At 59.2% G+C, this 27511-nt stretch overlaps 2 protein-coding genes across 10 annotated transcripts in view; one reads left to right on the top strand and one right to left on the bottom strand.

The window, feature by feature from the left end:
• Positions 1 to 15471, top strand: part of TECPR2 (tectonin beta-propeller repeat containing 2) — a 108203-nt gene extending 92732 nt beyond the window's left edge. For all 7 annotated transcript variants that reach the window (XM_047080042.1, XM_047080044.1, XM_047080043.1 and 4 more), the window contains 3 exons: positions 12624 to 12765; positions 13189 to 13338; positions 13664 to 15471. In XM_047080042.1, the coding sequence (XP_046935998.1) occupies positions 12624 to 12765; positions 13189 to 13338; positions 13664 to 13815 (444 nt within the window). In that variant the 3' untranslated portion in view covers positions 13816 to 15471. The remainder of the gene's footprint in view (positions 1 to 12623; positions 12766 to 13188; positions 13339 to 13663) is intronic.
• A 1762-nt stretch (positions 15472 to 17233) lies between these two features.
• On the bottom strand, positions 17234 to 24090 carry ANKRD9 (ankyrin repeat domain 9). 3 transcript variants are annotated; one of them, XM_047080053.1, is made up of 4 exons: positions 23913 to 24090; positions 22828 to 22899; positions 20189 to 22366; positions 17234 to 17920 (listed from the first exon to the last, which is right to left on the bottom strand). In XM_047080053.1, the coding sequence occupies exon 3, from the start codon at positions 22299 to 22301 to the stop codon at positions 21339 to 21341; it is 963 nt and encodes a 320-aa protein (XP_046936009.1). In that variant the 5' UTR covers positions 22302 to 22366; positions 22828 to 22899; positions 23913 to 24090; the 3' UTR covers positions 17234 to 17920; positions 20189 to 21338. The 3 variants fall into 3 exon arrangements, with proteins under 3 accessions (XP_046936009.1, XP_046936007.1, XP_046936008.1); XM_047080051.1 differs by lacking the exon at positions 23913 to 24090 and adding an exon at positions 23038 to 23192; XM_047080052.1 differs by lacking the exon at positions 23913 to 24090 and adding an exon at positions 23038 to 23192 and having other exon boundaries at positions 17234 to 17917.
• Positions 24091 to 27511: the final 3421 nt, after the last annotated feature.

The raw sequence follows: 27511 nt of genomic DNA, 5'->3' as shown, positions 1-27511 counted from the left end.
GCATACAGCAAGTTCTGCCTGTAGGATTTCTCGGCTACTGGGAAAGGGCAGTGGTTTATTCTGTAATGCTGGTGGCGTGGAATAAATGAAATGCGTTCTTACTCCTAATAATTAGTAAGGGGCGTTTATCCTTTGAGTACGTAGGACAGCAGCTCGTTTTCTTTTTTCCTGTGAGGTCTTGTTCAAGGGAAACTTTACGGCCCCGAGCAGCCCTTTGATTTGTCAGTATCAAAGCCTGTTGGTGGCTGTAATTAAATCCCTGGGTACTTCCAGTAAGGGGGTGCGGCTCTCTCCCCACGCCTGTCCTGTAACTCCTCTCTAGAAGACAAAAATAAGCAGGAGCAGGGACGCATACTCACACGCTCACAGCCTTTGGAAGGACACCGAAGCTATATATATTCTTTAGCATTTCCAAGTGATTCTTAAATCTTAAATTCCTTATTTACTCCATTTTATATTTGCAATCTTTATTTTTTTTCATTTTTATGAAGTTTTGAATATGAATAAGCCAACATTTTAGCTTGCCTACTTCTTTTTTTTAACTGAAATTTTTATTGAGATAATTGCAGATTCACATGCATTTGTAAGAAATAATAGAGATCCGAGTACCATTTCCCCAGCTTCCCCAGGGATAATGTTTTGCAAAACAATAGTACATCAGCAAAACCGAGGCTTGTCAACTTTTTCTTTTTTTCTTTTCCTTAATGTTTATTTTTGAGAGAGAGAAACAGAGTGTGAGCAGAAAGGGGCAGAGAGATGGGGAGACACGGAATCCAAAGCAGGCTCCGGGCTCTGAGCTGTCAGCACAGAGCCCAAAGCAGGGCTCAGACGCACAAACCATGAGATCGTGACCTGAGCCGAAGTTGGACGTCAACTGAGCCACCCAGGCGCCCCAGCTTTTGCTTTAAAAAAAAAAAAAATGTGGTAAACTGCACATAACGTGAAAGTTACCATTAGTGGCATTTAGCACATTCATAATGTTGTGCAACCTTCATCAACATCTAGTTCCAGAAGATTTTCATCAGGTTTTGAGGAAACCCTCTACCCGGGAGCGGCCACTCCCCAGCCCCCCTTCCCCTAGCCCCTGGCAACCACTCATCTGCTTTTTCCCCGTATGGATTTTCCTCTTCTAGACATCTCATAGCGAGGGGCTTAACATGATAAGCGGCCTTTTGCAATTGCCTTCTTTCCCAGAGCATCGTGTTTTCTTCTTTTTTTTTTTTTTTTTTAATTTTTTTTTTCAACTTTTATTTATTTTTTGGGACAGAGAGAGACAGAGCATGAACGGGGGAGGGGCAGAGAGAGAGGGAGACACAGAATTGGAAACAGGCTCCAGGCTCTGAGCCATCAGCCCAGAGCCCGACGCGGGGCTCGAACTCACGGACCGCGAGATCATGACCTGGCTGAAGTCGGACGCTTAACCGACTGCGCCACCCAGGCGCCCCCAGAGCATCGTGTTTTCAAGGTGCATCCACGTCACCGGTGCCTCCGCCCTTTCACGGCTCAGTGACACTCCACAGTATGGCTAGACCACATTCCGTTTGTCCACTCGTCGGGCGGCGGACGCCTGGGTGGCTTCCAGCTTCCGTGGCTGTCGTGACGGTTGCTCTGGACATTCGTGTGGTTTTCGTTTGAACGCCCGACCCAGTTCTTTGGCACATATCTGGGAATGGGATTTCTGGCTCATATGGTAACTCTGTTTAAGCTTTGGAGATTAACCTGCCAAACTGTTCTCCCCGGTGGCTGCACCACTTGGCATTCCCTCCAGCAGGGGGCGTTTCTCCACATCGGCGCCTCTCGTGCTTTTCCATTTTCCTCTTTCTCTCCATCCTGGTGCGTGTGGCATGGTGCTGCGCAATTGCGGTTCGCGTTTCCCTAATGACTAACGCCGGTCATCTTTTCGTGTTCTCGTGGGCCATTTGTGTTTCTTTACAGAAACGTTGTTCAAGTCCTTTGCCTGTTGAATGGGGTTGTTTGTGTTCTTGTTGTTGGTTGAAGAGCTCTTTATTTATTCTGGACACGAGACCCTTATCAGACACGGGACTTGCAGATATTTCTCCCATCGTGTGGGCTGTCTTTTCACTTTCTTAATGGTGTCCTTTGATAGACAGAAGTTCTTAATTTTAATGAGGTCCATTTTGTCTTTTCTCTTTTTGTTGCTCGTGCCTTTGGTGTCATCTCTAAGAAACGATTGCCAGGTTTAGCTCTTACATTTATTTCTGAGCCCCTTGAAGATCATTTTGTATGTGACGTGAGGTCAGGGTCCGGCCTCCTTTTGAATGTGTTCAGTCCAGTTGTGCCAGCACCGTTTGTTGAAAGGGCTATGCTCTTGTTGAATGATGTTGGCGGTCTTGGCGAAAATCACTTGACTGCGTGGACTGTTTTCTGAAATCCCAGTTCTGCTCCACTGACGCGCGTATATGCCCGTCCTTCAACCAGTACCACACTTTGAATACTGTGGCTTCATCATAGTTTTGAAATCACGGAGTGTGAGTCTTCCAAAATTGTCTTTTTCAAGATGATTTTAACTGTTCGGGGTCCCTCACAATTCTGTATGAATTTTAGGATCAGCTTTTCCATTCCTCCCGAAATAACAGCTGAGATTTTGACAGAGATCGCAGTAAAATCTGCAGACCACTTTGGGTAGTGTAGTCTTGCCTTCTTCTTGACAGAGTGCAGAGCATTGTAGAAGGTAACCCACAGATACCCTGAACAGAATTACCTGGGGTGCTGGTTTAAAAGGTCATTTCTGGGGCGCCTGGGTGGCTCAGTCGGTTGAGCGTCCGACTTCGGCTCAGGTCATGATCTCACGGTTCGTGAGTCCGAGCCCCACGTCGGGCTCTGTGCTGACAGCTCAGAGCCTGGAGCCTGCTTCCGATTCTGTGTCTCCCTCTCTCTCTCTGCCCCTCCCCCACTCAAGCTCTGTCTCTCTCTGTCTCTCAAAAATGAATAAACATTTAAAAAACATTTGTTTTTTAAGGTCATTTCTGAGCCCTAGACCCAAGGTCTCATGCGGAAAGGCTGGCCCCAAGCCCAGGAACATGATGTTTGTTTATTCGTTCATTCATTTGTCCGTTCATTCATTTATTCATTCATTTTATTAAGTTTTAGTTTTAATTCCAGTATAGTTAACATACAACGTTATACTGGTTTCACGTGTACAATATTGTGATTCGGCACCCTTCCATGCGTCACCCAGGGCTCGTCACAGGTGCCCTCCTTCACCCCCGTCCCGTTTCACCCATCCCCCCACCTCCCCTCTGGTAACCATCAGTGTGTTCTCTGTAGTTGAGAGTCTGTTTCTTGGTTTGCCTCTCTTTTTTTTCCCCCTTTACTCATTTGTTTTGCTTCTTAAATTCCACACACGAGTGAGATCATATGTCTTTCTCTGACTGACTTATTTTGCTTAGCATAATACTCTCCAGCTCCATCCATGTCGTTGCAAATGGCAAGATTTCATTCTTTTTTATGGCTGAGTAGTAAGGAATGTGCCATTTAATAAGCCCCACACACAAATCCTGGAGACTGTAAGGTTTAAGAACCACGAGGCCTGGCCTTCCTCACCTTCCCTCTGGAGGACTTGGGTTCAGCAGAAACAAGTTTCCTGGTTTCTTTTTTTTTTTTTTTTTTAATTTTTTTTTTTCAACGTTTATTTATTTTTGGGACAGAGAGAGACACAGCATGAACGGGGGAGGGGCAGAGAGAGAGGGAGACACAGAATGGGAAACAGGCTCCAGGCTCCGAGCCATCAGCCCAGAGCCCGACGCGGGGCTCGAACTCACGGAGCGCAAGATCGTGACCTGGCTGAAGTCGGATGGCCTGTGCCGCTTCCTGCTCACCCCCATCCTGGCATTTTGGTCCTGCTCTCCCACGGGGAGGAGGGTTGTTGGGGCTCGTCCCGGTTGCCTTTTGTGAAACCGCATGTCTCGGGCCGTATTCAGGAGCTCTCAGAGTGGTGGCAGAGGGCAGGCGACACCTGTGGAACCCTCTGCCGCCCGTGTCCCCCTAGGCAGGCGCCTGTCTTTTCCGCCCTCCCCCCACCTTCGCCCTTCTCACGAAGAGGCCAGGATGCCGTGCCCTCCTTGGAGTCCTCCGTGCAGCTGGGAAAACTTTTGTAGGTGCGTCTTATTTCTTACCATCTGCCCGCAGGCACATCTTCTGCCTTCTCTCTCCGAACACCTTCAGTCTGCGAGCCCCGGGTGCCAGCAGACCTCCCTGCAATTTGTGAGACCGGCCCTGTGTGGTGCCGCCCCGCCTTTCCGACTCCAGCCGCCTGGTCCAGTGCCGCCCCCTCGCGCCTTCCTTCCCTGTGCTCTCACTCCGCCGGGCACGCTCTCCCCTGCCCTCCTGGCCTCGCCTGACCACGTCGTATGTTCTCAGAACCCCTCACGGTTGCGGTCTTATGTGTTTTTGTGGGACTGTTTGGTTACTGATGTGTCTCTCACCAGACTTTAATATCCTGGAGCCAAGAAAATTAATCCCTAGCACCAAGCACAGTGCCTGGCACGTGGTAGATATGTCCGGGCGAATCTCTGCTGGAGGCTGCGTGGAGGCTGGGTGGTGAGTGGGCTGGTGATTGGCACGAGTGTGGTGGAGACATGAGGGCTAGGTGGGCGCGTGATGATAGGTGGACGATGGGTTAGATGGATGGGTAGGGGGCTGAGTGCCTGGCTGGCAGCCTGGCCGGTGCCGATTAGTGAGTTTCCAGAACCTCCTTTCTGTCCACTTCCACAGACATTCTTCTGTTCGTCCTTCAGGAAAAAAAAAGGTGTACCTTGTCAGGGCCACGGCCCCAGTGTCGTAGAGGATGGTGGGGGCCCGTGCGGCTGGGGGGGATGGGGCCTGACGGTTCTTCCTCACGGTCCCCTCCCTCCCTGTGACCAGGCCCGTGCTAAAGGAAGAGGTCCTCCACTGAGGAGCCTCTAGGATTGGACTGGGCCCGGGCCCTGAGCCCTCCCCCTCCTCCAGTGACCCCAGGACATCACTTGGTCTTCCTCATCCCCTCTCCCTTCCCCTCCTGGAGGCTCAGCAGCCCTCTCCCCTGCTCTCTGCTTCCTCCTGTGCCTTCCAGGCCCTCTGTCACAGGCTTAGTCCTCTTCTCACTTTGTACCCCTTTGCAGTCTGGTTCTAGGGCCCCAGGCCACTCCCGGTCCCCCGCCAGGTCTCTGGGGACTGCTAATGACCTCACTCTGTATTCCTCCTGATCCCTGAGTCATGCTTAATACCAGTGCCCAGCCCTTCCTGCTGACCACTTCTTTATCATCCTGGCAGTTACAGAAGTTTCCCTGGAGCCCTCATCCCCACTCCCACCCCCACCCGGACTGGGCACCAGAAGGACTCAGTTACAGATGCTCCTGAGAGCACCTCAGTGATGTTCAGCCTTGGTTTTCAAGCAGCAACCCCCCCCCCCCCACCGCCCCAGGTGACGGCTGTTGGAGTCACAGCGGTGGCGGCCCTGGGGAAAGGCATCTTATATTGTGAACTGAGCCAAAAGCAGAACACAAAATAACATAAGCCAGATTTTTGTTTAAAATAAAGAGCTAGGGGCGCCTGGGTGGCTCAGTCGGTGGAGCGTCCAGCTTCAGCTCAGGTCATGATCTCGTGGTCTGTGAGTTCCAGCCCCACTTCGGGCTCCGCGCTTGACAGAGAGCCTGGAACCTGGAGCCTGCTTTGGATTCTGTGTCTCCCGCTCCCCTGCTCATGCTCTGTCTCTCTCTGTCTCTCAATAATAAATAAACGTTAAAACTTTTTTTAAATAGAGAGCTTTACACGGGGAAAAAAGCTAAAAATATATGCAAGTATTAACAATTAAGTGTCCTCAATCGCTTTTTACAAGTCCTTTTTACCTGTTTCCCGCCTCTCTCTAAGGAGCCTGTGGGAGGGTATGGCCTAGTGGTTGGGAGTTTGTTTTGTCCACTGGGTGCTGGCAGGGGCCCTGAGCAATGCCCGCTCTGTCCGAAAGCCTCCCGTGTGCTCGGTTTTGTCCATTCTCGGGCGCGGGCTCACTTAGTCCCGGACTTTGCGGTGCCGACCGGAAGGTGCTGTGAGTCCCTCTCACGGAGACGCGGCCAGTGAACCCGAGGGCCCAGGCTCAGCCAGAAGCCTCGAGAGGAAGGCCCAAGAGGCACACACTCCAGCCACCCGGGTGTGGGCGCCCCGCTTTCATCAGTGCTTTTCAAAGAAATGAACAGTATAAGTCTCAGAGACGAAAAGCACAGCACAGGGAGTATAGTCGACAATGTTGTAATCGTGCTGTTTGGTGACAGATGGTGACTGTACTTGGCGTCGGGAGCACGGGGGGGGGCGGGGTATGGAGTTGTTGAATCAGTATGCTGTGCACCTGAAATTAATGTGACATTGTCAGTATGTTAATTATACTTCAATTTAAAAAGATTGAAACAGTCAGCAAACGAACAAACCTGGGGCGCCTGGGTGGCTCAGGTGGTTAAGCAACTTCAGCTCAGGTCATGATCTCGCGGTTCTTGAGTTCCAGCCCCGCATCGGGCTCCGTGCTGACGGCTCAGAGTTGCTTTGGATTCTGTGTCTCCTTCTCTCTGCCCCTCCCCCGCTCATTCTCTCCCTCCCTCCCTCCCTCTCTCTCTCTCCCTCCCTCTCTCTCTCCCCCCCAAAAATAAATATTTAAAAATTAAAAAAAAAAAAAGAATAAACCCAAAGGTAACAATTACTTAAAAAACAAAACAAAACTGAGCTCATAAAGTGAATCCGGCAAAGGTGCAGGGAGCCTGCTGAAGTGGGTGACGAGGCGGGACGCCGTGCGCCAGCCGCAGGGGAGCGGGCTACGGCTCGCTGGGTGGGAAGACACGGGAGCCCCAGCTCCCGGGACCCTGCACTGGTTCCCACTGGGAGCTACCTGTCCGAAACCATCCCCCCCAGAGAGAGTGAAGTCATCTTCTTTCGTCCCAGGGATGTGCGCTGGCTGTGGCCCTAGCACGCGTCCTGCTTGTCCTGCTTGTCCGTGCGGCCCTCGCAGGCGCTCGCGCTCAGCGGCCCACGGGCCGTCCCCCCATCCCGCCAGCGTCTCAAGGCTTTGCTTTCCTCTCTGGGAAAGGGCCGTCGGCTTCTTTCACTCGAGGCCTCTCCCCGTCTTCTGTCTCTGACTCAGCAGCCGCGTGTGTTCATGTTTATGTTTATCAACGCACGGTGGCCCCGCTCCTGCTCTGACGGGGTCCAGATAAGCGGAGCGGCCCCGTCCCGGCGTGACACGGCCCGTCCTCCAGCAGACTCTGTGGCCTGTGCCTTCCAGGCCTGCTCTGAGGCCCCCACCACCGTCCCTGGGCCTGGCCATCTCTCACCCGGGCTCCAGGTCAGCCAGGGTCACCTCATGTTACTCCCGTTTTCCGAACTTTCTAGTGGCTTCTCACCTCACTCAGCACAAAGTCTACTTCCTCCCTCAGCCCACGGCCCTGACGCCCTCTGACCTCTTCCTGCTCCGTCCCTGGACTCCAGCCACCTCACCTCCTGCTCCCCTCCAGGCTCTGCGTTTGCCGGGCCTGCCTGGCCTGCGTTTCCGGGGTGACCGGCTCAGGGAACCTTCCTGGTCACCCACCCCTCACGCCCCAGGGCTCTCCTCGCCACCCCCTGTTACTGCATTGGTGAGTTATGCCTTGCCCAGCCCTCCTAGTAAGCAGCATGAGCATCCGGCGGGGGTGCCGGGGTGTTCCGTGGGACCCAGTGTGGGAAATGCTGCAGGATGGTTGACTTCACAGGGTATGTGCATAGGGATGGGTTGCCCTTCCTCCTTCAATGTGCAGTTCCCGGCATCCGTGTGTGCTTTATTCTGCCCACTTACGCTCCTCTGCCCTTGAGAACTGGCCTACGTCCCTCCCTCCCTCTCCCCATGACCTCCCTGGGCTGCGCTGTGGGAAGGCCTCCAGCTTCGGGGGGTGGGGGAGGGCCAGCTGGGGAGTGCCATTACCTTTTTCACATGCAGCTTCTGAGCCACCGGCTCCACGGGAGGTTCAAGTCCCGTGTGGGGTCTGCAGAGCAGGGAGGGTGGTGACTGGGGAGACACGCAGACTCGTGTTCTGCTTCCAGATCTGGGTGTGGTTACCCGGCTGTGCTCAGATTATGAAAACCCATCGAGCTACACACTTAGGATGTGTGTGCTTTTTTGGGTGCGCGTGGTCCTTCGATAAAAAGTTGTCCCTTTATTGGATGAGAGCAAGCCAAGAGCTTGGCTCGGATGGCGTTTCAGCGGCAGGCAGGGAGCAGCGCGCACCTTCAGGCAGGTGGACGTCACCAGGCCGGGCTGTGAGGCGCAGGGCTTGCCGGGTGAAGGAGGGTGTGCGGAGGGAGAGCGGGCGGGAAGGGGGTGATGACGGGGCGCAGAGGCGTGCGGGCTCAGGCTGAGCCTGGGCCACGAGGGGAACCCCCAGTGCATTCTGTGGGAGAAATGCAGGAAGGCGGGCGGGCCCGCAGGACCCCAGAAGGATGGACGGGGTGGGTGCAGGCGCAGGGTAGAGGCAGGAGGGAGAGCTGTCGACGGCCAGGCCCTGGAGCAGGGGGAGCTGAGGGCCCCCCAAAGAGGTGTGAGAGATCGCAGAGCCCGAGTCGGAGGGAGAGACGATGCAAAGCCTGGCCTTCGCGTGGCCTTTCTCCTTGTCCTCGCCCTCCTGCCTCTTTCCCGGGGGCCTCTCCACCCACCCTCTCTTGTTCTTTCCCCGTCGTGACACCCCGCTTCTTTCTTCCCTGTTCCCTGGCCCATCACAGCCTTCTCTGTCTTCCGTGCTGCTTGTCCACAGACACCACCCCAAAAGTTAGGGGCTTTTAACAGTCGTTTATTATTGTTACGCCTCAGAAGCAGGCGGTCTGCGGGGACGGCTCCTCTGGGCTCCCCCAGGGCCGGGCCTGGGGGGCCCGTGCTCGCGTCCGCCTCTGTGCGGCCTCTGCATAGCCCGCTTCTCACGCCGCAGGGCTCTTGTGGGAAGAGCCACTAGGTCGCTGCTCCCGGACCCCAGGTTCAGACCTGCCGTCGAGTTGGTTAAAGAAGTCACAGGCCAGATTCCAGGAGAGGGGACAGACCCTGTGTCTCAGTGGGGCCACGACTCGGGACGTGGGTGGGACTGTGTGCGGTGCCTCTACAAATGCTATGAGGACACAGTCCTGTTCCCTCCGCTTGGCCCCTGCCTCTCCCTCCCCTCCCTGGAGTGCCTTCGTTCTCCATGGAATGAGGGCGGGATGGGGCTTGGCCTAGAGCAACACTTCCCAAAGGGAAGCCCAGATCATGGGATGGAAATAGACGTTGTAGGTAAAAGGGGGTTTCATGGCAAAACCAATGTGGATCCAACCACGCTGAGCAGACAGGTGTCTGTGCTGCCCGGGGGGTGGGGGTAACCTGGTATAAATGCCCAAGCACACTGGACTCTCGTACACACAGCACTTGCAGAGCCCGGAGCAGGGCAGGCCTGGGCACGCTCTGTGGCATTGTGTGTGGTCCCAGGGGTCCAGCCCCAGCTCACAGCCCCGCCAGCCCCTCCCGGCTTTCCAGTGGGCACGGGAAATGGGGGGGGGGGGGTTCCTCAGCTCACCTGTGCATCTCGGGCTTGGCGTTTGGAGGTGACTCGGGATTTTACGTACCTCTCGTATTTATGCTGGTGACTGTTGTCTGGGGTTGTGCCTGCCCAGTGACATCTTGGCCACCTGGCCTGCTGCAGGGACCGGTTTGGTTAGCACAGTCACTAAAAGCTTGTAAATTGCACAAACCACCCTCCCCACCCCCACCCCCACCCCCCACACACTCCCCCCCCCCCCCCCCCCCCCGCCCCGGAGCCTCACATGCTGGCCCCTTGCCCCTCAGCTTCTGTGTGACCTTCAGGCTACCTCCTTACCTGGCCATCCCAGTCATGGGGCCACCTCCCCCATCACAGTGCTCCTTTTACTTCTTTTTTTTTTTTTTTTTTTTTTTAAGAGGGAAAGTTAAAAAAAAATTTTTTTTTAATGTTTATTTTTGAGAGAGAGAGACAGAGCGCAACCTGGGGAGGGGCAGACAGAGAAGGAAACAGAATCTGAAACCGACTCCGGGCTCCGAGCTGTCAGCACAGAGCCCGACTCGGGGCTCAAACTCATGAACCATGAGATCAGACCTGAGCTGATGTCACATGCTTAACTGGCTGAGCCACCCAGGCACCTCTGGGCTTCTACTTCTTGATAGCACCTGTCCTTATCTGAAACTTGCCTCCAGAGCCTTTTATGTTTCCTGCCTGATTCCCTTCCCGTGCACAGTCAGCCCAGTCTGCCCTGCTACCCGAGATGCCCCAGGCCCGTGTCCTCAGGCCTGACGAGCTGAGCCAGGGTTCCCTCGCACGCGGCCGAAGAGGGAGCCCTTTGCTAATAGGAGTCTTACGACTAATGCCCATTCTCCCTGGAATGCTCCCAGTGGACAGATGGCTCCTGGTGCAAGGCTGGAGCGTGTGGTTTTTCGTGCGCCTTTGGGCTCCATGTGAGAGAGTCTGGAGTGGCCAGAGTCGGGTCCCGGTTGAGGGGAGGTGGGAGGTTCCCCGTCTCTCGAAGCGCGCCCACAGCAGCTACAGGACCTCTAATTCTCCAAGCCCTGGGTGTTCTCCCGGGGGCCCAGCAGCAGGCAGGGCAGGTGCCGGGGCTCCCGGTGGCGGGTGGCTCTCTAGAGAGTGGCTGCTATGCCCCCCTCTTTGCCGTCCTCCGCGTGTCCCTGGCCTCCCAGGAGCTGAGCCACTGGGGACCTGGTGCCCCTGCGTCTTTGGGCGGTGTTTCATCCATTCCTTAATCCAGGGGTTAGGAAGTTCCTGCCCAGAGCTGCGGGAGCCGAGAAGTACGGCAGGGTGGTGAGTGATGGCAGAGGCCCGGAGCCCCCCGACCACCTCGATGGGGCAAGGGGAGCAAGGCGAGCCCCCTCTGCCCACATGCCCCGAGGGCGCCTGCCGCCTGGCTTGGCAGCTATGTGATGTCAGCGTGACAGCGGGAAGCCCACCGTGTGGGTGAGGCTTGGGCGTGAGGCATAGTGGGGTCACCACAGCCAGGAGGGGGGAAGCACAAAGCAGAAGAGGCTGTGAGTGTCCCCTGGATCAATGATTCGGTTCCAGTCGAAGCTGACCAGGAAGGCAGGCTTAAGACCAAGGGAGAGAGCAGGGACCACCAAGAGGTCCAGGAAGATGGGCAGTGTCGGGTCGGTAGGGAGACAACAGCCAGACCCTAGGGTTTGGTCCTCACCAGTGATTAGAGGCTGGGACCCTACAGACAGCTGTGTCCTCACAGGCAGAGAGGCATCTAGCTGAGGGGTGGGCAGCCCCAGGACGAACCAGAGCAGATCAGTGGGTGGCAAACAGGACGCTGAGGGGGCTTACTCTTGTCCCATGAAAAGCGGACAAGGGACCAGGCGATGTGGCATATGGACACAGGTTGACCGAGGGGTAGGGCAGGCCGGCATCGTGTCCACTCAGACGAGAAACCAGCTAGGCCAGGGACGTCACTGCCTGAGGGGACACATCAGAGGACAGCTAGCGCCAAGAGGAGCCCTCCTGTCGCTCGTCAGGACCCAGGGCTGCGCCTGGACCAGGCCAGGTGGGTGGCTCTGGATGGGCCCTTAGCAGGCATGGGGCTTACAGAAGAGACAGCAGGGATTAAATGATGGCCTGTTCTCAGCTGACACTGGTCATGAGGCCACCGAGGGCCGGGCCTGTGCCAGCTCTCGACCCAGTGTCTAGTGTGACCTTAAGAGAGCCTGACGAGAAGGGTCTCATCTTCCCACGTCAGAGCAGCAGGGATGAGGGGACAGGGTCACTGGCCTTGCCTGCCAGTCCCCATTTCCCGGGACGCTCACAGCAGCTGTGTCACCGTCAGCCTCGCCCTCCTCGTGTCCCGTCCGGACAAAAAGCAGAGCGGAAGCAAGGGCTCAGAGGGAGTGGGGAGACCTCCCCCCTCCCCAGGTCACCCACCCCTGGATGGAGCTCCTGGGGCCCATCCTGGGGCCTCCTCCCCACGCACCTCTGTCGTGCCCACGGGTGGTGTTCTTGTTTCTATAATTTTTTTAAACTTTTTACCTTGAAAAATCTTCAGGCCAAGAGAAGCCCTGCAGGCATATTTCAATAAAGTCCCATAGACCCTTCAGTCCAGATTCAGCCACCGTGAGCACTGTGCCACGGTCACCTCACCTCTGAGCGCAAAGCTGTGCGCATGTGCCCAAGCGCGCATCCTTGGAGGGCCCTCGCAGGCCCGGATCCTTCAGCACGCGTTTACCCAGAGCTGGCCTTCCTTCCCCCGCATCACCTGCTGTCGGACAGGAATGTGGACGGGGGCGACACGGTGCTCTTCTGTTGCCACCGTCCCAGCCCAGGTCCCCGTGTGCGCTGCCTGCCGCCCTTCCTTCTCCTGCCTCTCTGTCCCTCGGGACCTGCTGTGCTGACGAGCTGGGGCTCCTGGTCGGGTGGGCGGTCCCTCGGCGTGGGCTCGCCTGCCGTGGCAGGGCTGGCGTCTCTCCCCGTGAGGCCCGTGCTCGGAGGCAGGACGGGGTCCGCTCGGCTTCCCCTGCACCTCCTGCCCCGTGTCAGGCTCCAAACCTCCCGGCCCGGCTCCAAAAATAACATGTCCCGCCGCCTCCTTCCCTGAGGAAAGCCCCTTCCTGCCTGCAGCCTGCTGGGGTCACGCTGGTGAGCCTGCACTCCAGCCCCAACGACCAGATGCTGTGGGCACTCGACAGCAGGTGGAACGTCCACGTCCGGGCGGGGATCACCGAAGAGATGCCGGTGGGGACCGACTGGGAGCATGTGCCAGGTAGAGACGAGGCAGGGGGGTCCCGGCTGTCCCCTCACACGGGCCCCTGGTCCGTCCAGCAGGCTGTCCCCCACGCGGCAACTTTGTCTCCTCTCCGCTGCTGTGCTGAGGCAGGTGACCCGCAAGCCACTAGCGGAACATTCCTTGTTTGAGGGACCCAGCCAGCCCCCTCACCGCGGAGTCCTCTCCGGGAGGATCGTTTCCGCCCGGCCTGGACCCTTCGGTCCTGTGGCCCCGGGCTCCCAGCAGCTTCGCGGGCTCTGCCGGTGGGGCTGCTCTCCCTCGGCAGGCGCGGGGCACGGTCACCGCGGGGCCACCCTGCTCAACGGGGCCCAGTGGGGGGAGGGAGCAGCCCCGTGGGAGGGGGCGGTCTGTCCTGTCACGGCAGGGATGCGGACAGATGGACACGCTGTCGGCCTGCAGGGCTGCAAGCCTGCCAGCTGGCCCTGAGCACCAGGACCGTGTGGGCCCGCTGCCCCAACGGCGATCTCGCCCGGCGGTACGGCGTCACCGACAAAAACCCTGCCGGAGACTACTGGAAGAAGATTCCCGGAAACGTGACGTGTTTCACAGGCAGGTGCCAGGGCTCCGCGGGGCTCGGGGCTGCGCGGCTCTCCCTGGGTCCGAGGCTCCCGCGGGCAGTGTCAGCAGGGGCTCCACCAGAGGCTGCCCCCGCCGGGCTCGCTCTCCAGAGAGCCGGGGGTCACACCAGAGGGAGGGCGCCTGGCACCTGGCTGGCCAGAGTCTCCCAGGAGGAGCACAGGGTGCTGGGCCACCCGCTTTCGAGCTGAGGAAACCGAGGCACGGGTCGGGATGGCGGAGCGGCCCCTTCTCCGCGTGTGTCCCCCACCCGGGCCCGCTGACTGACGAGCGTGTGGCCGGCTCTCGTCCCCTGCAGTGACCTCGGCAGACGAGCTGTGGGCAGTGGGCCCCCCAGGCTACCTCCTCCAGCGGCTGACCAAGACCTTCAGCCACTCTCACGGCGCCCACGGCGGCCACGCCCCCACCCCCCACCCCGAGGACCTGGAGGACGAGTGGGAGGTCATCTGAAGGAGCGGGGACAGGGCCGCTCAGGAGGGAGGAAGCCGGCACGCGCAGCGGACGCGGTGCGGTGGTGGCGCTCGCTCTCGGCCGCGCCTCACCAGCTCTCGGCCAGCCAGGTGGGGCCGGGTCGGACGGCCCACGCTTGCTCTCGTCCGTGTTTGTTTCCGTCTTGTTCCAGAACCCACGGCCTCAGCCGAGAGGCCCGGAGCCGTGGCCAGAGCGGCAGCGCCTCTGAGCTCTTGCTCTGTCCTCCTCCGGCCGCTCCGGGCCCAGTGCGGGGACGGCCGCGTGGGTAACCCCCGGCGAAGCGGAGCCGGAGGTCGGCACTCTCTGACCGCGGGGGGGTGGCCTGGCGACCGCTTCGTTGCCACCACGGGGACGCGGGCTCCGGCACACGCTCCGCGCCGGACGCCCCGCTCGGGCCACCGGGGCCGCGTCTGAGAGGCGGGGTGCTGGGCTGTGCCCGGATGCGGCACGCGCACGCGCACACGCACGCACGCACGCACACGCCGCCCACGCCCTCCCGGCCGCCTGCTGGAGAACACGCTTCAGCCCAAACAGTAAAGGCCGGTGGACGAGACGGGGTGGGAGAGGTGCGCGTGTTTCCAAGGCAGCGGAGGCCCAGGTAGGGGCGGCCGGACGTGGGGGAGCCCAGCCACGTTAGTAACCGAGAAACGTCTCTAGACTAGTATTTAACTAATGCTGCTGGCGGGTATCGTAAAGATCAGAAGCATCCTCACGGGATGAGTCTACTAATTATTGCCTTTTTCGTTCGTTGTATTACAAACCTGCATAAGATACCTCATTTGAGATCAACTCTGACAAATTTAGAGGAGAAACGTCTTTCCTGAAACCACTGGAAGGGCCCTTCGTTCCTTTGCGTGGTTTGCCTGAGCCCGCGCTGTCCCCGGCTGCAGCGTCACAGAGAGCGGGCGTCCCCCTCCGCGTGTCCTCAACGCGCAGGGCCGTCACGGGACCCGCCGGCTGGCCCCGAGAGGCGGGCATCGGGTTGATTACCCCGGAAGGTTCAAACTGGGCCCACCGTGGCCGCGCCGGCCGTCGGTCCGTGGGCTCCGCCTACAGGGCCCCCCTCTGCTCGCCGGCCGCTGGGCCACGGGGCTTGGGGCCCGGCCGTGCGCCCCGCCCCGAGCCCCCCACCCCCACCCCCTCCCAGACCCAGCTCGGGAGCGGGCCTCCAGCCTCGCTGCTGTTTTTAGCTTGCCTTTGGCCCAGGGCCCAGTTACTCGATGCCTGTTTTCTACTAAGCAAGTGTGTCCGGGAGCCCCAGGCCACAGGTGAAGAGCGATAAAATACGTTCCCTGACAGGACCAGCCAGCCGCGAAGATGGAGGCGTTCCAGGTCTAAACGAGGGCAGGATGCTGAAATCCCAGATCCCGCTTCACTTTTATAGAAACGGAAGGGTTGGGGGACGGCAGAGGCCGGCCCAGGCTGGCTGCGGCTCCTGTGTGTCTGTTGTGCCTTGTCCGGCTCCTCTCAGATGGCAGAGCTCTCCTAAGCCCACGGGACTTTAGTGCAATTAAACCCGAGTCTAGTTTGATACTTTGAAACTACTTTTAGCTTCAGTGCTTTGTACGGTTTTCCTTTCCGGTTTAAATTTTAGTTGTGCTTTGAGACAGTGCAATAAACTAGACTTTTTCCAAATGTGGTCGAGTCTGGTGTTTGAGCCGTGAGAAGGGACCCCTGGTGGGCACTCACGGGGGCGACCCGCCCACGGGTGCCGGAAGCCTCTGCCGACGGCGTTCGCCAGCCCAGCCCCCCTGCCAGGAGAGCGTGGCGGATGCCGTCGCGTGGCCTGCTTGGTGTGCAAATGCGTACCAGGTTCCCCGGGGCGGCCGTCCTGACCGAACCGTCGCTCCAGAGGTAGACGTACCCCGGCAGCCCCTGGGAAGGACACCCTCAGGGGAGGCGGAGCGCGGGGCTGTCTCCGCACGGAGGCCCGCTGAGGCCGGGCTGCTGTGGGCAGGCTCTGGAGGGGCTCCCGAGCCCCCATCCAAGAAACAATAGCAAATAGCCGCAGTGCGCTGCCGGGAGCCCGCACATGGGAAGAGAGCACGTTCGTAAGGGCAGCAGGACACATCGTGTGCCAGGAAAGACCTGAACAGGAAATGTCGGACTCGTGTCAGGGAATGTCACGCTTCGCGGATGTCAAACAAAGCTTGAATGAAGGAAGACACGGCCGACCCTCCCGATGGAAGACTAAGTACATCGTGCAAAGACAGGAGTCCTCTCCAAAGGAACTGGTGGGCTTAAGTCAGGCTGTCAGAACCCTCCCTGGCGTGTTCTGCTGGAGGGAGGCAGGGAAGAAGTCCCAGAACAATGTCTGTGCCCACAAGGGTCCCCGACTGCCAGATGTGCGCCCGAGGCCCCTGAGCTGCTTCGTGTCCCACCAGAGCCCCCTGAGAGAGATACCGTCAGTCTCAGGGACACTCGGGTTCCTTGACTTGCTGGAGGTCACACAGGGGCCACTGGGATCGGAGCCCAGCTCTGTGGAACCCCAGACCAGTGCTGCATGAGGCCGCCTCACTGTCGGGGGAAGAAATAGGTGGGGGCTGCCAAGAGCGATGACAGCAGCAGGCGGTGTAAGCGTGGCGTGGGAGGGCAGGCCAGGGACACAGCTGCCCAGGCCCGCCAGGAGTTGGCACGGTGGGGGCACGTCGTAGAAGAGGGGACAGGCGGGTGCGGTCACCGCTGATGTGGACCACTGCCTCGTTATCTGGACAAAATAGCCATTAAATGGATTAAAGAAAAAGCTAGGGGGAAAACAGTATCCGATTTCTGGATGGCAAAGGCTTTCTAGACTCCAAAGTGATGGGAAAAGCCACAGAGGAGAAGTAAGTATACAGATTTGATTTCCTCAAAATATTAAAATGTGATAAATTTAAAACCCCACAAAAGATTAAAAGGGGAAATAACCGTGGCATCACAGACGACGACGATGTACCTTAAACACTTGTACACGCCAGTCGGAGGACCTATGGCTCTCATACGGACCCAGATGAAAGCGTGTCGCTTAGCTTAACCCCTGGCACCCAGGCGGGGCGCACGCGGAGCAATCTTCAAACTTGCAAACCCACAAACTCCACTTCCGGAATCCTGTCCTCGGGACCGAATCCTAAATTGGGGGGAAGTGTATAACACAGGCCATTTTATCATTGCGTGATGCGAACCGCTGACCTCCAGGGGCAGCTTCCAGCGCGGCCTCCTGTGTGGCTGTTAGAGGCACGTGTCCCGGAGGAAACGGGCCAGGGCTTGGCCACATCGATGCCACAGGTCTTCTGTGTGTAATAACGTGGTGTTGCAGATACACAGGGGGAGAGAGAGAGAAGGGAGAGGGAAATAATACAATGCACAGGTATTCGCACCCTTCTAACCTTTGGTGGGTTTGTATCTTTTGAATTTCAAGCCATGTAAATGTATTATTTATTTCAAAATAAATAAAATTCACATTTTAAAAAGTGCCAACATTAACTCCTTATGCTGTCAACACTAGCTGAATCAAATATCACCAAGTAAACACCAGAGGCTCCTGAGAAGTCATTTACAAAGCATTTTACAATATAGGAAAGTGCTTAGACTACAGTAAGTTTAAAAGTACTTAATGATTTAAGCGATCTGATGTCATGTATGTAAAAAATAGGCATAGAAAATAATTTTAATATATTTATATACGTGCATAGAAAAAACTGGAAGAAAATACACCCACGTGCTCGTAGTGGTTGGTCGGTGGGCTGGTGGCAGGCAGCTGGCCCCTTTTTTGGCAGCCAGACAATGGAGGGCGAGCAGGACAATGTTTCCGTGAGGAAACCCTGCCAGGCCCTGCCCTGGATTTCTCTGCAGTCCCAGTGCTCTGCCTCCGGTGTGAATTCTATAAGCAGAAATTCTTTTTAAAAATCACTTAAGACAGAAATCTCGGTCTTCACCTCTGTCCTGATCAAGGTGGTGGTTCCATGTGTAGACATCTGTCAGAACTCCTCAGACTATGCATTTAAAGTCTGTGCGTCTCAGGGCACCTGGCCGGCTCGGCGGGAAGAGCATGAGACTCTTGATCTCGAGGTCGTGAGTTCAAGCCCCACATTGGGTGGAGAGCCTACTTAAAAAGAAAAAAAGAAAAAGAAAAGGCCTCTTTTCATCTTTAAGAAAAAATAAACTCTGTGCATCTATCGTCTGTCAGTCATGCTCCATTTAAAAATGTAGCAGGACAAGGGGATCCTGGGTGGCTGTCAGTTAAGCGTCCGACTTCAGCTCAGGTCATGATCTCGCAGTTTGTGAGTTCGAGCCCCACATCGGGCTCCTCGCTGACAGTGTGAGGCCTGCTTGGGATTCTCTCTCTAAATAAACTTAAAAAAAAAATAAGTGGGAAGCTCTTTCCTTTAAAAAAAAAAAAAAAAAGAAAAGGTAGCAGGACACAACCACAGTGGGGCCAGGGCGGGAACAGGTGCAAACACTGCATGTGGCCGTCCCTGACCACGAGGGTTTCCTTCCTTCCCGGCTCCCCGGGAAGCATCCCTGTTCTGAACAGGACCGGCGGGAATGCAGGAAACTCTTCCCAGTACAGTAGCTGACAGTTGGTGAGGCATGGAGAGGAAGGGACACCAGAGTAATCTGCATCGAGGTAATACCAGGATGGAGTCCGCATGTGGCGCGGCCCTTGCGTGGAGTCACGTCCCCACAGCCAGAGGGGCAGAGCAAGGCCCTCGCTGCCCTCACAGCCGCCTCCCCCAGGCCACCCCGACAGCAGGGCGGTCCCACGGTGTGCCTTTCCGGTTCGTGGCCCAGCCTCCTCTGTCCTCCCTGGCAGGCGTCTGGGGTAAAGATTCTGGCCCCTGAGCTCCACCAGATTGGGAGTCACTGGGCCGATGGGTGGGCGTGGTCGGGGGCAGGACTGGCCACAGTCAAACCTCCTTAGACCAGAATGAGTGGGCCAAACGAACCAGTGTGCTTCACCCCAGAGAAAAGTGGGCCTTGTTCTGGGCAGAGCAGTTGCTTCAGAGAAGCCATCAAGGCAACGGGCCAAGACCGAGCAGAGTCCCCGTCTGCCAAGGGACACCTGGGCGGGGCCTGACGGACTCTGGCCCTCCCCAGCGCTCGGTGCACATGGCCCCCACCGACCTGGCTGTCCTTGCTGGGGCTGGAGGGTCCCAGGGACTGATAAGCCCAACACTAGGGACTTCCTGCCCAGCCTCCTGCCCTCCCTCTGGCCAGCGGCGGCCACCAGATAGCCCCGAGGCTCTCCTTATCACCCTGCACCACCTCTCTGGGGCCTCTGCTCAGTGATGCCTGCCGTGCCCCGAGCCAGGCGTCCCCGGCGTCACAGGGGCAGCTGTGCCGGCAATCAGGCCCCACTGCTGCCACACGGCTGGGACGCTGGCTGACCTCGACTCCCTCAGCCTTCCCTGCGGCTCCAAGCAGTGTCAACTCCATTACCCTCCCGGACCCCGTCCCACCCACCCACGGTGAGGACACCAAGGGCTAATGCCCTGGGATACCCTCCTCCTGCCATCTCAGCCCTCCAGGGCATAAGGGGCCTCCGGTGGGCCCCAAAGTCACCCCGCAAGTGATGGAAGGTCCCCACAGCTGCCGCTCAGTCCCACCAAGAGCTGCCTGCTGGTCACCTTCAAAGCAAACCACTGCCCGTGGGCCCCAGAACTTCCCCTGAACACGCGTGCTCAGGCTGGGCCCCCAGATCCCACCGCCCACTCCAGAACGAGCCCAGGTCGCGCCTCCTGCATGCCTGACAACGGGTTCTGTGGGGTGCCCCTTCCATGGCCTCCCGGGGAGTCCTGAGGCAAGGCAGCTCCCCCACCTCTGCCTCACCCCAGTCCTAGCCCAGGGACCTCAAAAGGGCAGCCGTAATATAGTGTGTAAGGCAAGAGGGGCCCAGGAGGGCTCACCCCACAGAAGATGGAGCTGGGCCTGGGGAGACGGGGGAGAAGGCTGCAAACCTTTCCCTTTCAGGTGCCTAGGCCTTCTAGAAGCTGCTGGGGCATCCGGGCACCAAGAATCCCCCCAACGCCTCCACAGGCCCACCGCCCGGAAGCCACTGCGACCTGCTCCTCTGGGCCACCCTAGTCTCCACCTTCATGCACCCCCAAAGGCAATGCACTCTCCCCCACAATGGCATCCCTGGTGGGAGGACCTGGGACCACCTAGAGCCAGGGGTTCCTGATGCCCCCGGTTCTGAGCTGGGAGAGATATTAGTATCCACCGCCCCCAAGTGTCAACCTTCAGAGAAACTACTGAACTGACCCCCAGGACGCACAGCAGGAAGGGAGGAGCCCTCAATCCCACCTGCCATCTAGGATCAGCCCCTGGGCTGTGCACCCCTCCCTTCTCCCCTCCTCCCCGCCATCCGGCAGACCTTTAGCCGTCTCCTCCTGGCAGGACATCGTGGCCCTCCAGCCCGAGCCACGCAGCTTGGATTTCATAGCCCAGCGGAACTCCCCGGGGCCGAACGGCCTGGCCATCCTCCCTGGCCTCGAGGCTCCTTAGGGCACGGACCAGGCTTGTCCATCAGTCCATTTGTCCTGAAGGGTGGCGGCACATCCGTTAACAATCTTCTTCAGAACCTTCCTATACAGAAGCCAGCTCCATTAGCTGGGGCAAGAGCGCTTGCCCCACTGGGAGCCACAGCCACCCAGTCACCCTCTGGGGACTGGGCCAGGGGAACACCTGGGATCCCACACCAAGGGCCGGACCCAGGTCAGGCCCGGAGGAAGGCACATCTACCACCACCAGAAGACAGGGTGGAGGGAGGCGGGGAACAGGGGCCTGAGGCACCAGAGGCTTCCTGGCAGAGGAGAGGAAAGCAGGAGCGGGGGACTTGGTGCCTGCTACTCATCAGGGAAGACGGACAAGCCCAGGCCTGGATACGCCAGTTCTGGGGGGAGGTGTCACAAGGATATCCAAGGAGGGGACGCGGGAGAAGCGGGAGCACAGCCTGGATCACGCCTCCCCCCACGCCAGCACAGCAAGCCTTCCCGTCCTCCTCTGCCCCACACAGGAGTTCGCAAGGCCCTATATGCCAACTGCACAGAGGACCTCTTTCCCAGAACCTCACAGGACCTGCTCTCTTGGCCTCTAGGCCCTCGCACATGCTGTCCCCAGCTCAGGCACGTCGGTCCACACCCACAGCCCCTGCCCAATTCCTGCTCAGCTCAGCTGTCACTCCCTCTGGGACACCTGGCCCTGGAGGCTCTACATCAACAATGAAAGCTTCAGGGGCTGGGCAGTGAGCAGAGGGTAGGGCCTGGCTCTAGGAGTCACGTGACTCCTGTACCCTTGCAAAAAGGGAGGGAGGCGGGGAGCTGGGCTCAGCCGGACCCCAGAAACCCGCAGCCGGGGGCCCACCTGACCATCAAGGCCCAGCCTGCAGCGCGTGCAACATACGAAGCAGAGATTCTCCTATACAGAGATCAATATATGTAAAGTGCTGGGTACAACGCTCTGAAAAATAGTATTTCCAAAAATCCAACAACCAGCCCCCGCCCCCCCCAACTCCCCGCCGAGGTCTAGCCCTTGCCCGTGAGGTCCAGCGGCTGCAGGAAGGGCGGCAGCGGCAGCTCGTCCAGGGCCTCGGGGAAGCGTCCAGGCGAGATGGCGGTGACCAGCACCTGCATGGCGCGCACGAAGAGCGAGGGCGGCGCCAGGCCCGCCAGCCACTGGAACTTGTCCTCGCCCAGCAGCCGCTGCCAGCGCGGCCGGTCGCCCAGCAGCTCCCGGCGGGCAGGGCCGGCGGCGCCCGCGGGCGTGTACAGCGCCAGCAGGTCGAGCAGCAGCAGGCGGCGCTGGCGCGGCTCCCCGGGCGCAGAGGCGGGCGCCCCGGCGGCGGCGGCGGCGGCATTGGGGGCCCCGGCGTCGCGGCCCAGCTGGCGCAGCAGCAGCTCAAGAGGCGTGAGGCCGCCGCCGTCGCGCAGGCCGGGTGACGCGCCGTGGCCAAGCAGCAGGAAGAGGCACTCGGGGCGCGCCAGCTCGCAGGCCGCGTGCAGCGCCGTGCCACCACCCTCCACGCGGCTGCAGCCGCGCCGGTCGAGCACGCGCGCGCGCTCCTCGGGCGGGAAGTCGCGCACGGTGCGCAGGATGCGGCGCAGGATGCCCACGCGGTTGTAGCGCACGGCCAGCGCCACGTGCGGCCCGGGCGCCGCGCAGCAGCGGAAGCCGGCGCTGGGCGGCGCGAGCGCGCGCCGCGGGAACGTGGCCAGCAGGTAGTGCGCGTACGCCTGGTGGTCGTGCACGAGCGCGTAGAGCAGCGCCTCGGAGGGCGAGTAAGCGGCGGCGCGGCCGCGCTCGTCCCAGTGGAAGGCCTCGCTGGCGCGCATGTCCTCGAGCAGCCACACCGGCAGCAGGTCGCGGACGGCCTGGTAGAAGGCGAACGACGACTTGCGACACTGCTTCTGCGCCCGTGAGCGCGCCGCGCCTGCGCCCTCCGGCCCGCCGTCCGCGCCGCCCCCGGGCCGCCGCGCGTCCCACGGCATGCTGGTGGCGGACGCCTGCCTCCCGGCCTCACGGCATGGGCCCGGCGGCAGCTGACCACCTGCACCTGCGGGGAGGGGATCGCGGTGAGGCTCCAAAGCTCGAGGTTGCCTGCTGCTTAGGAGGGGCCCTTCTCTGCTAGGTCCCGACCCACCTCCCACATCCTTGATCTAGCTGCCTCTGCTCTCCTTCCCTTAAAGTGTCTTGTTCTCCGGCACCTCTGCTAGAGATGCCCTTCCATTCCCCCTCCCCTCAGAGCCCCACCCGCCATCAAGGCCACGCCGAAAACCCACCTCCCCACCTCTTTCAGCCCAGAGACCTGCTGACCTGGCTGACTAGGCTCACCAGGTGCATCCAACCCCAAACAGAAAAGACCAGGTTGGGGGGCAGGAAAGTTGGAGCCCACCTCTCCAGCTGAGCCAAGCTCCACCTAACCATGACCCTATCCTCTGACCCCTGACCACAGGTGGGAGCCCCTAGGGCCTCCCCCCATCCCAGACAGGGACAGAGTTCTAGACCCAGACCTACCTGGTTCCTGCACTCTGATCACAGGACGTTGAGTATATATCACTCTCTTTCTCTGAGCCTCAACTTCCTCATCTGTAAAAAAAGGGGGTGGGAGAAATGGAAGTTGTGAGCCCCAGCTGGGTGAGCTGGGGTGGAGCCTTCCACCCAAACATGATGTTTACTGGGTATCATCAACCCTAGCTGCTGGGAGGAGGCCGCAACGAAATCAACCTAGAAACGGGTATGCACAACGCTTTACAGCAAATCCCCTCCAGGTCTGCAACTTCTCTTGATCTTCCCAACTACTCGATGAAGCAGGTACTGTCATCCCATTTTCCAGCAAGAGACAAGCTTGTCCAAGGTCAGTCAGCAAGTCATGGTACAGCCAAGCCTAGAACCAAGATTTCCTGCCTCCCATTTTGGGCTCATTCCAGAAATGGGGGGGGGGGAGCCCCCAACCCACAGGGAGCCCAGCTTGAGCCCTGCCTGACCTTGCCCGCTGAGCCCCCGGCCCCAAACTGAGCCCTGGTCTCTGACTCCTGACCCTGGTCCAAGCTCCCCATTGCTTTCTCTCAAGGGTAAGCTGTTGGTCACAAGGGGCCTGGGTCAGCGCACAGGCCGCGTCCACACACACTGGGTAACTAAGTTACAGAGACGAACACTCTGGGGAGTGGGCTACAGCCGCAGTGCTCTTTGGGGGGCACCATGCCCGAAACACCCCCCCCCCCAAGCCTGGGACTCTGCGTCCCAGGTGTATGTACCCCTGTGTGGATACCCGTGGGGCGCCAGGCGGGTTACGTAAAGTTGGGCCGCCCCACGTCACTGGGCAGCGAGTCACAGCCGCGGCTCCGTGAATGGGGGGGTTGGGCCACCGAAGGCAGGGCTGTACGCCCGGGGCCGCCCGCCAGCTCCTCCCCGTCCCCTCCCGGCGGCCGCGGGTCGCGGGGGTCGAGGCCAGGGTGTTTGCCGACCGGTGGCCAGAGCAGCGAGGGCTGCACCTGCGTGTGCATATGCCCAGGGGACACGAGGGGGCGGCGGCCAGGGGAGAGCACCCGGGGCTGGGGCTGCGCGCCGAGCGGGCCGGGGGTAGGCGGGGGACTACTCACCGTGGGGGACAGCAGGGCCTTGGGCCTGACGTCCCAGTCCCCGTCCCGCTGAGGGCCGAAGCGCGCGCTGTTACCCCGCGGGTAGGCGCGCAGGCAAAGGTCCCAAGACGGGCGGGCGAGAGGAAGCCGCCGCCGCCCGCGCCCGCCGCAGCCGCGGTCTGAGCCGCCGCGGCCGGATCGCTGGGCGGCGGCGCCGGCGGCGGGCGGGCGGCGGGCGGCGCAGTGCGGTCGGAGCCCGGTAGGACCGCGGGACCGTCCTCCGCAGCCATTGGCCCGCACTGCCGGCCCCCGCCGCCGCCCATTGGTCGCCACGCTGCACCATTGTTACGTCACCAGCCGGTGGGCGGGGCGCCCGGCCAGACCCGCGGAAAAGTTGGGAGAAACTTGCGGGCGCGCCGGGGGGGCGGGGCTGGCACAGGCCGATGCGGGGCGGGGCTCCCGGAAACCCGAGCTGCGGGCGAGGAAAGGCCCCCCGGCGGCCCGGGAACGGGAGGATGATTGGGCCGATTTGCGGGGTGGGTCCCGGCGCGCGCGTAGGCGCTCCGGCTCCCTGGAGTGTGACTTCCCTCGTCACCCCAGAAGTCCTATTCCACCTCCCCAGTAACCCTCTGTGACCTTGAGGGAGACCTCCGGAGCTGTTTCCCATCAGTCCATGGAGGGGTCAAAGGGCAGGAGCTCTGACTCCTCCTAAGGGACCCAACTGCGTTCTGCCAGGCCAGGGTCGGGGCATCGGGAGCCCCTGCTCTAGGCTGACGTTCCCAGGGGACGGTCCAATGGATGCAGGCAGCTATTAATGAGCTCGGACTGTGTGCCAGTCTCAGTGCTAAACACACTTGATTTCACTTCATTTTCACAATCGGTAGCGGTGGAAACTATGACCCCCCCCCATTCACAGGCCAGGAAATTGAGGCTCCCAGGGAGGTGGCCTCCCAAGTGAGGAGCAGCCAGAAGGGAAACCAGGTGCTTCGCCTACTTTTCTTCGGACATGGTGGTGGATTGGGCCCCAGCTGCCCCAGACTCTCCACGAAGGGTCCAAGGTTTGGGGTGCCACACAGGCGGGCACCCAAGGTCATGCTGAGACCCCACCAGATGCCCCCACCTGAAGCACTGCCCCACCTAGGGGGGGTGTGATCTCATAGGCCCGCAGTGAAGCTCTTGGGGTCCAGGGCGACCACCAGATTTAGAGAAAGTAGGTCATTGACCCGGGAATGTGGGATCCACCTGCCTCGCCTAGGCTTTCCCCTGCTCCTCTCTCTAGGCCCTCAGTTTCCCTGCATTTTCTCCCAGCTTTCCCATTCTGGACGTCTCTGAGTATGATGGGGGGAGGGGCAAAGTGAATGGAGATCCTGGGGTTGACTGTTTGCCCTCTGGAGCCCCCAGACCCTGGGAGTGAGAGCTTCCTAGGGAAGTGGTGCCCGAGGTGAACTACCTGTGGCTCAGAGCTCGGGCCCCTTGCTTCCTCGTCCTCATCCTTTTTCAGGGCTGGAGTTGAGACCTCATGCCATCTCCAGGACTACCAGTGGAGTGAGGTTGTAAGGGCATCGGCCGCAGGTGCCAGGGTGTGCAGCTGGCCTCAGGGCAAGTCTCTCTCCAGCCCTGGCTGCCCTCCTTGCCTTTCCCTTCAATTTGTCTTCTTCACTGGGGTTCCGAAAGGCCTCTTTCTAAAAGGTCATGTCTGACCCCATATCTCCACCACTTAGAAGCTTCCTGTGCACATGATTAGCCAGAAAGACCGGGTGGGCAGAGGAAAGGCATTCCCCGCTGAGGAACAGTTGGAGCAAAGGTCTGGGAGTGGCTGAAGAAGGCTGGAGATGTCAGTCAGGAGGGGCCAAGGTACATATGTCCTTGAATGCTGGGGCAGGTAGCTTGGGTTTGTCCTGAGGATTTGGAAGTGATGGCAGAAAGGGTTTGGAGGTCAGTTGGTTAGTGAATTATTTCAGGCATATGAAAATAATCATAATGAATGCCAAACGGTCCAGTTTAAGAAATAACAGGTGGGTAACTCTGAAGGCCCGTGTGCCCATCCTGCCCACCCCCTGCCAGCCCTGGGTCTTTCCCACGGTGGTAGCTGACATTGTAACACTGTCCATCATGGCACCAATCAGCCCTCGCTGCCAGCGCCTTGCTCTCTCCTCCCAAGGTTACTTTCAGACTCACCCTCTGGGGTACATGCTGCTCTGGGTCGCCGAGGCATCTTCTGCTGGTGGGAGCTGTCCCCCGTGCCTGGCACACGTGTGGTCTCGCAGAGCTTCTGGCTGTGAACATCCTGCCTATGTCTACTTGGGGACCGTGCTGGGGCCTGGACGCAGGGACAGGGCGTGCCCCTCCACGTCAGCCTTTTAATGCCAGGTGCTTGGCTGCCCTATAAGGCTGCTTCAGGAACAGTTCGAACAGGGTGCAGAGGGGCAGCTTCCCTCAGGAAGGGAGGATGGACTTGGAGGGGGTGGAGGGCGGCTGGGGCAGAGGGGAGTGGATGGAAGATGAAGAGACGGAGGCCTGGGGTGGAGAGGGGCTACCCTGCCCAGTCCTGGATGCCCTCAGCAGGGAGTGGGAGTGCTCACCAGCACAGCTGTCTTGGTATGGGGTTTGACTTTTAACACTGTGGTGTTTCCTCTGGAACCCAACCCAAGCCCCACTCCCCTCTGTCCTGGAAGAACTTGTCCCACAGGACAGGCATCTGGGTGTGCCCAGGTAGTGAGGAGAGCCGTTCAGGGTGTGTGTTTACAGGTAGAGGGAGGAAGGTAGGGAGTGCTCCCTGGGGGAGGAGGTTGGTGCCAAACATGCTGGCTGGTTTTTGTTTTTTTAATGTTTATTGATTTTCGAGAGACAGAGTACGAGCAGGGGAAGGGCAGAAAGACGGAGACACAGAATCCAAAGCAGGCTCCAGGCTGTCAGCACAGAGCCCGACGTGGGGCTCAAACTCACAGACTGAGAGATCACGACCTGAGCCGAAGCCAGCCACTTCACCCACTGAGCCACACAGGCGCCCGTAAGCACGCTGGCTTCTAATCAGCTATTTGCCAACTGTGGGACCATAGGCTGAGTAACTCCACCTGTCTGAGCTCCAGTTTCTTATCTGTGAAATGAGTCAGGTGGATTTTCAGATCTCAAAAGGAAGCTGTTCCAAGGGGCAGGATTGGGCAAGGGCCAGGACCTTGAGAAAGCAGAGGGAAGTATGGGAAGTGGCCAGGACCAGGAAAGAGGATAGGGAGACCCTACCCCCTGCCACCACCACCCTGGGTCCTCTCCTGACTTCAACTAGCTGTGCTGGGCCAAAGCCCACCTAGTCTCCAGGGGCCTGTTCCATGGGTGCTTGCTCCTCCCCCTCCAGCTTCTCCCCTTGGACAGCTGGGCTTGTCCCCACCTGCCCTGGCGTTCAAGGTCGCCCACAGAGCTCTCCACCCCATCCAACCAGTCTTTCAAGGCTCAACATGAGATGCCAGTACAGACCAAAGACAGGATACAACTAAGCGAAGACAAGTGATACCATGGGAACCAAAGAGTCCAACATACATGGCAAAGGAGTGACATTCAGAATGTGTAAAGATCTCCTGCAACCCAGTGAGAAAGGTTAACCCAGGAGGAAAATGGGCAAGCAG

Source organism: Lynx rufus, unplaced genomic scaffold, assembly GCF_022079265.1.
Source record: "Lynx rufus isolate CCGP_SWC_20201006 ecotype Redwood Valley unplaced genomic scaffold, mLynRuf1.p SCAF_17, whole genome shotgun sequence".
In the NCBI taxonomy this organism is placed as follows: domain Eukaryota; kingdom Metazoa; phylum Chordata; class Mammalia; order Carnivora; family Felidae; genus Lynx; species Lynx rufus.
The sequence above is the reverse complement of the archived record's forward strand: the minus strand, read 5'-3'. Positions and strand labels throughout refer to the sequence as shown.

Bases quoted from the DNA above. Each gene is read 5' to 3' on its own strand.
- ANKRD9 (XM_047080051.1), bottom strand. From the start codon at position 23,134: ATGACAGTACCTGCTTCATCGAGTAGTTGGGAAGATCAAGAGAAGTTG. The intron at 22,900-23,037 runs GTTGATTTCGTT...CTTTTTTTACAG, and splicing joins TTGTGCATACCCGTTTCTAG to ATGAGGAAGTTGAGGCTCAG. The intron at 22,367-22,827 runs GTAGGTCTGGGT...CCCTCCCCGCAG, and splicing joins GATCAGAGTGCAGGAACCAG to GTGCAGGTGGTCAGCTGCCG.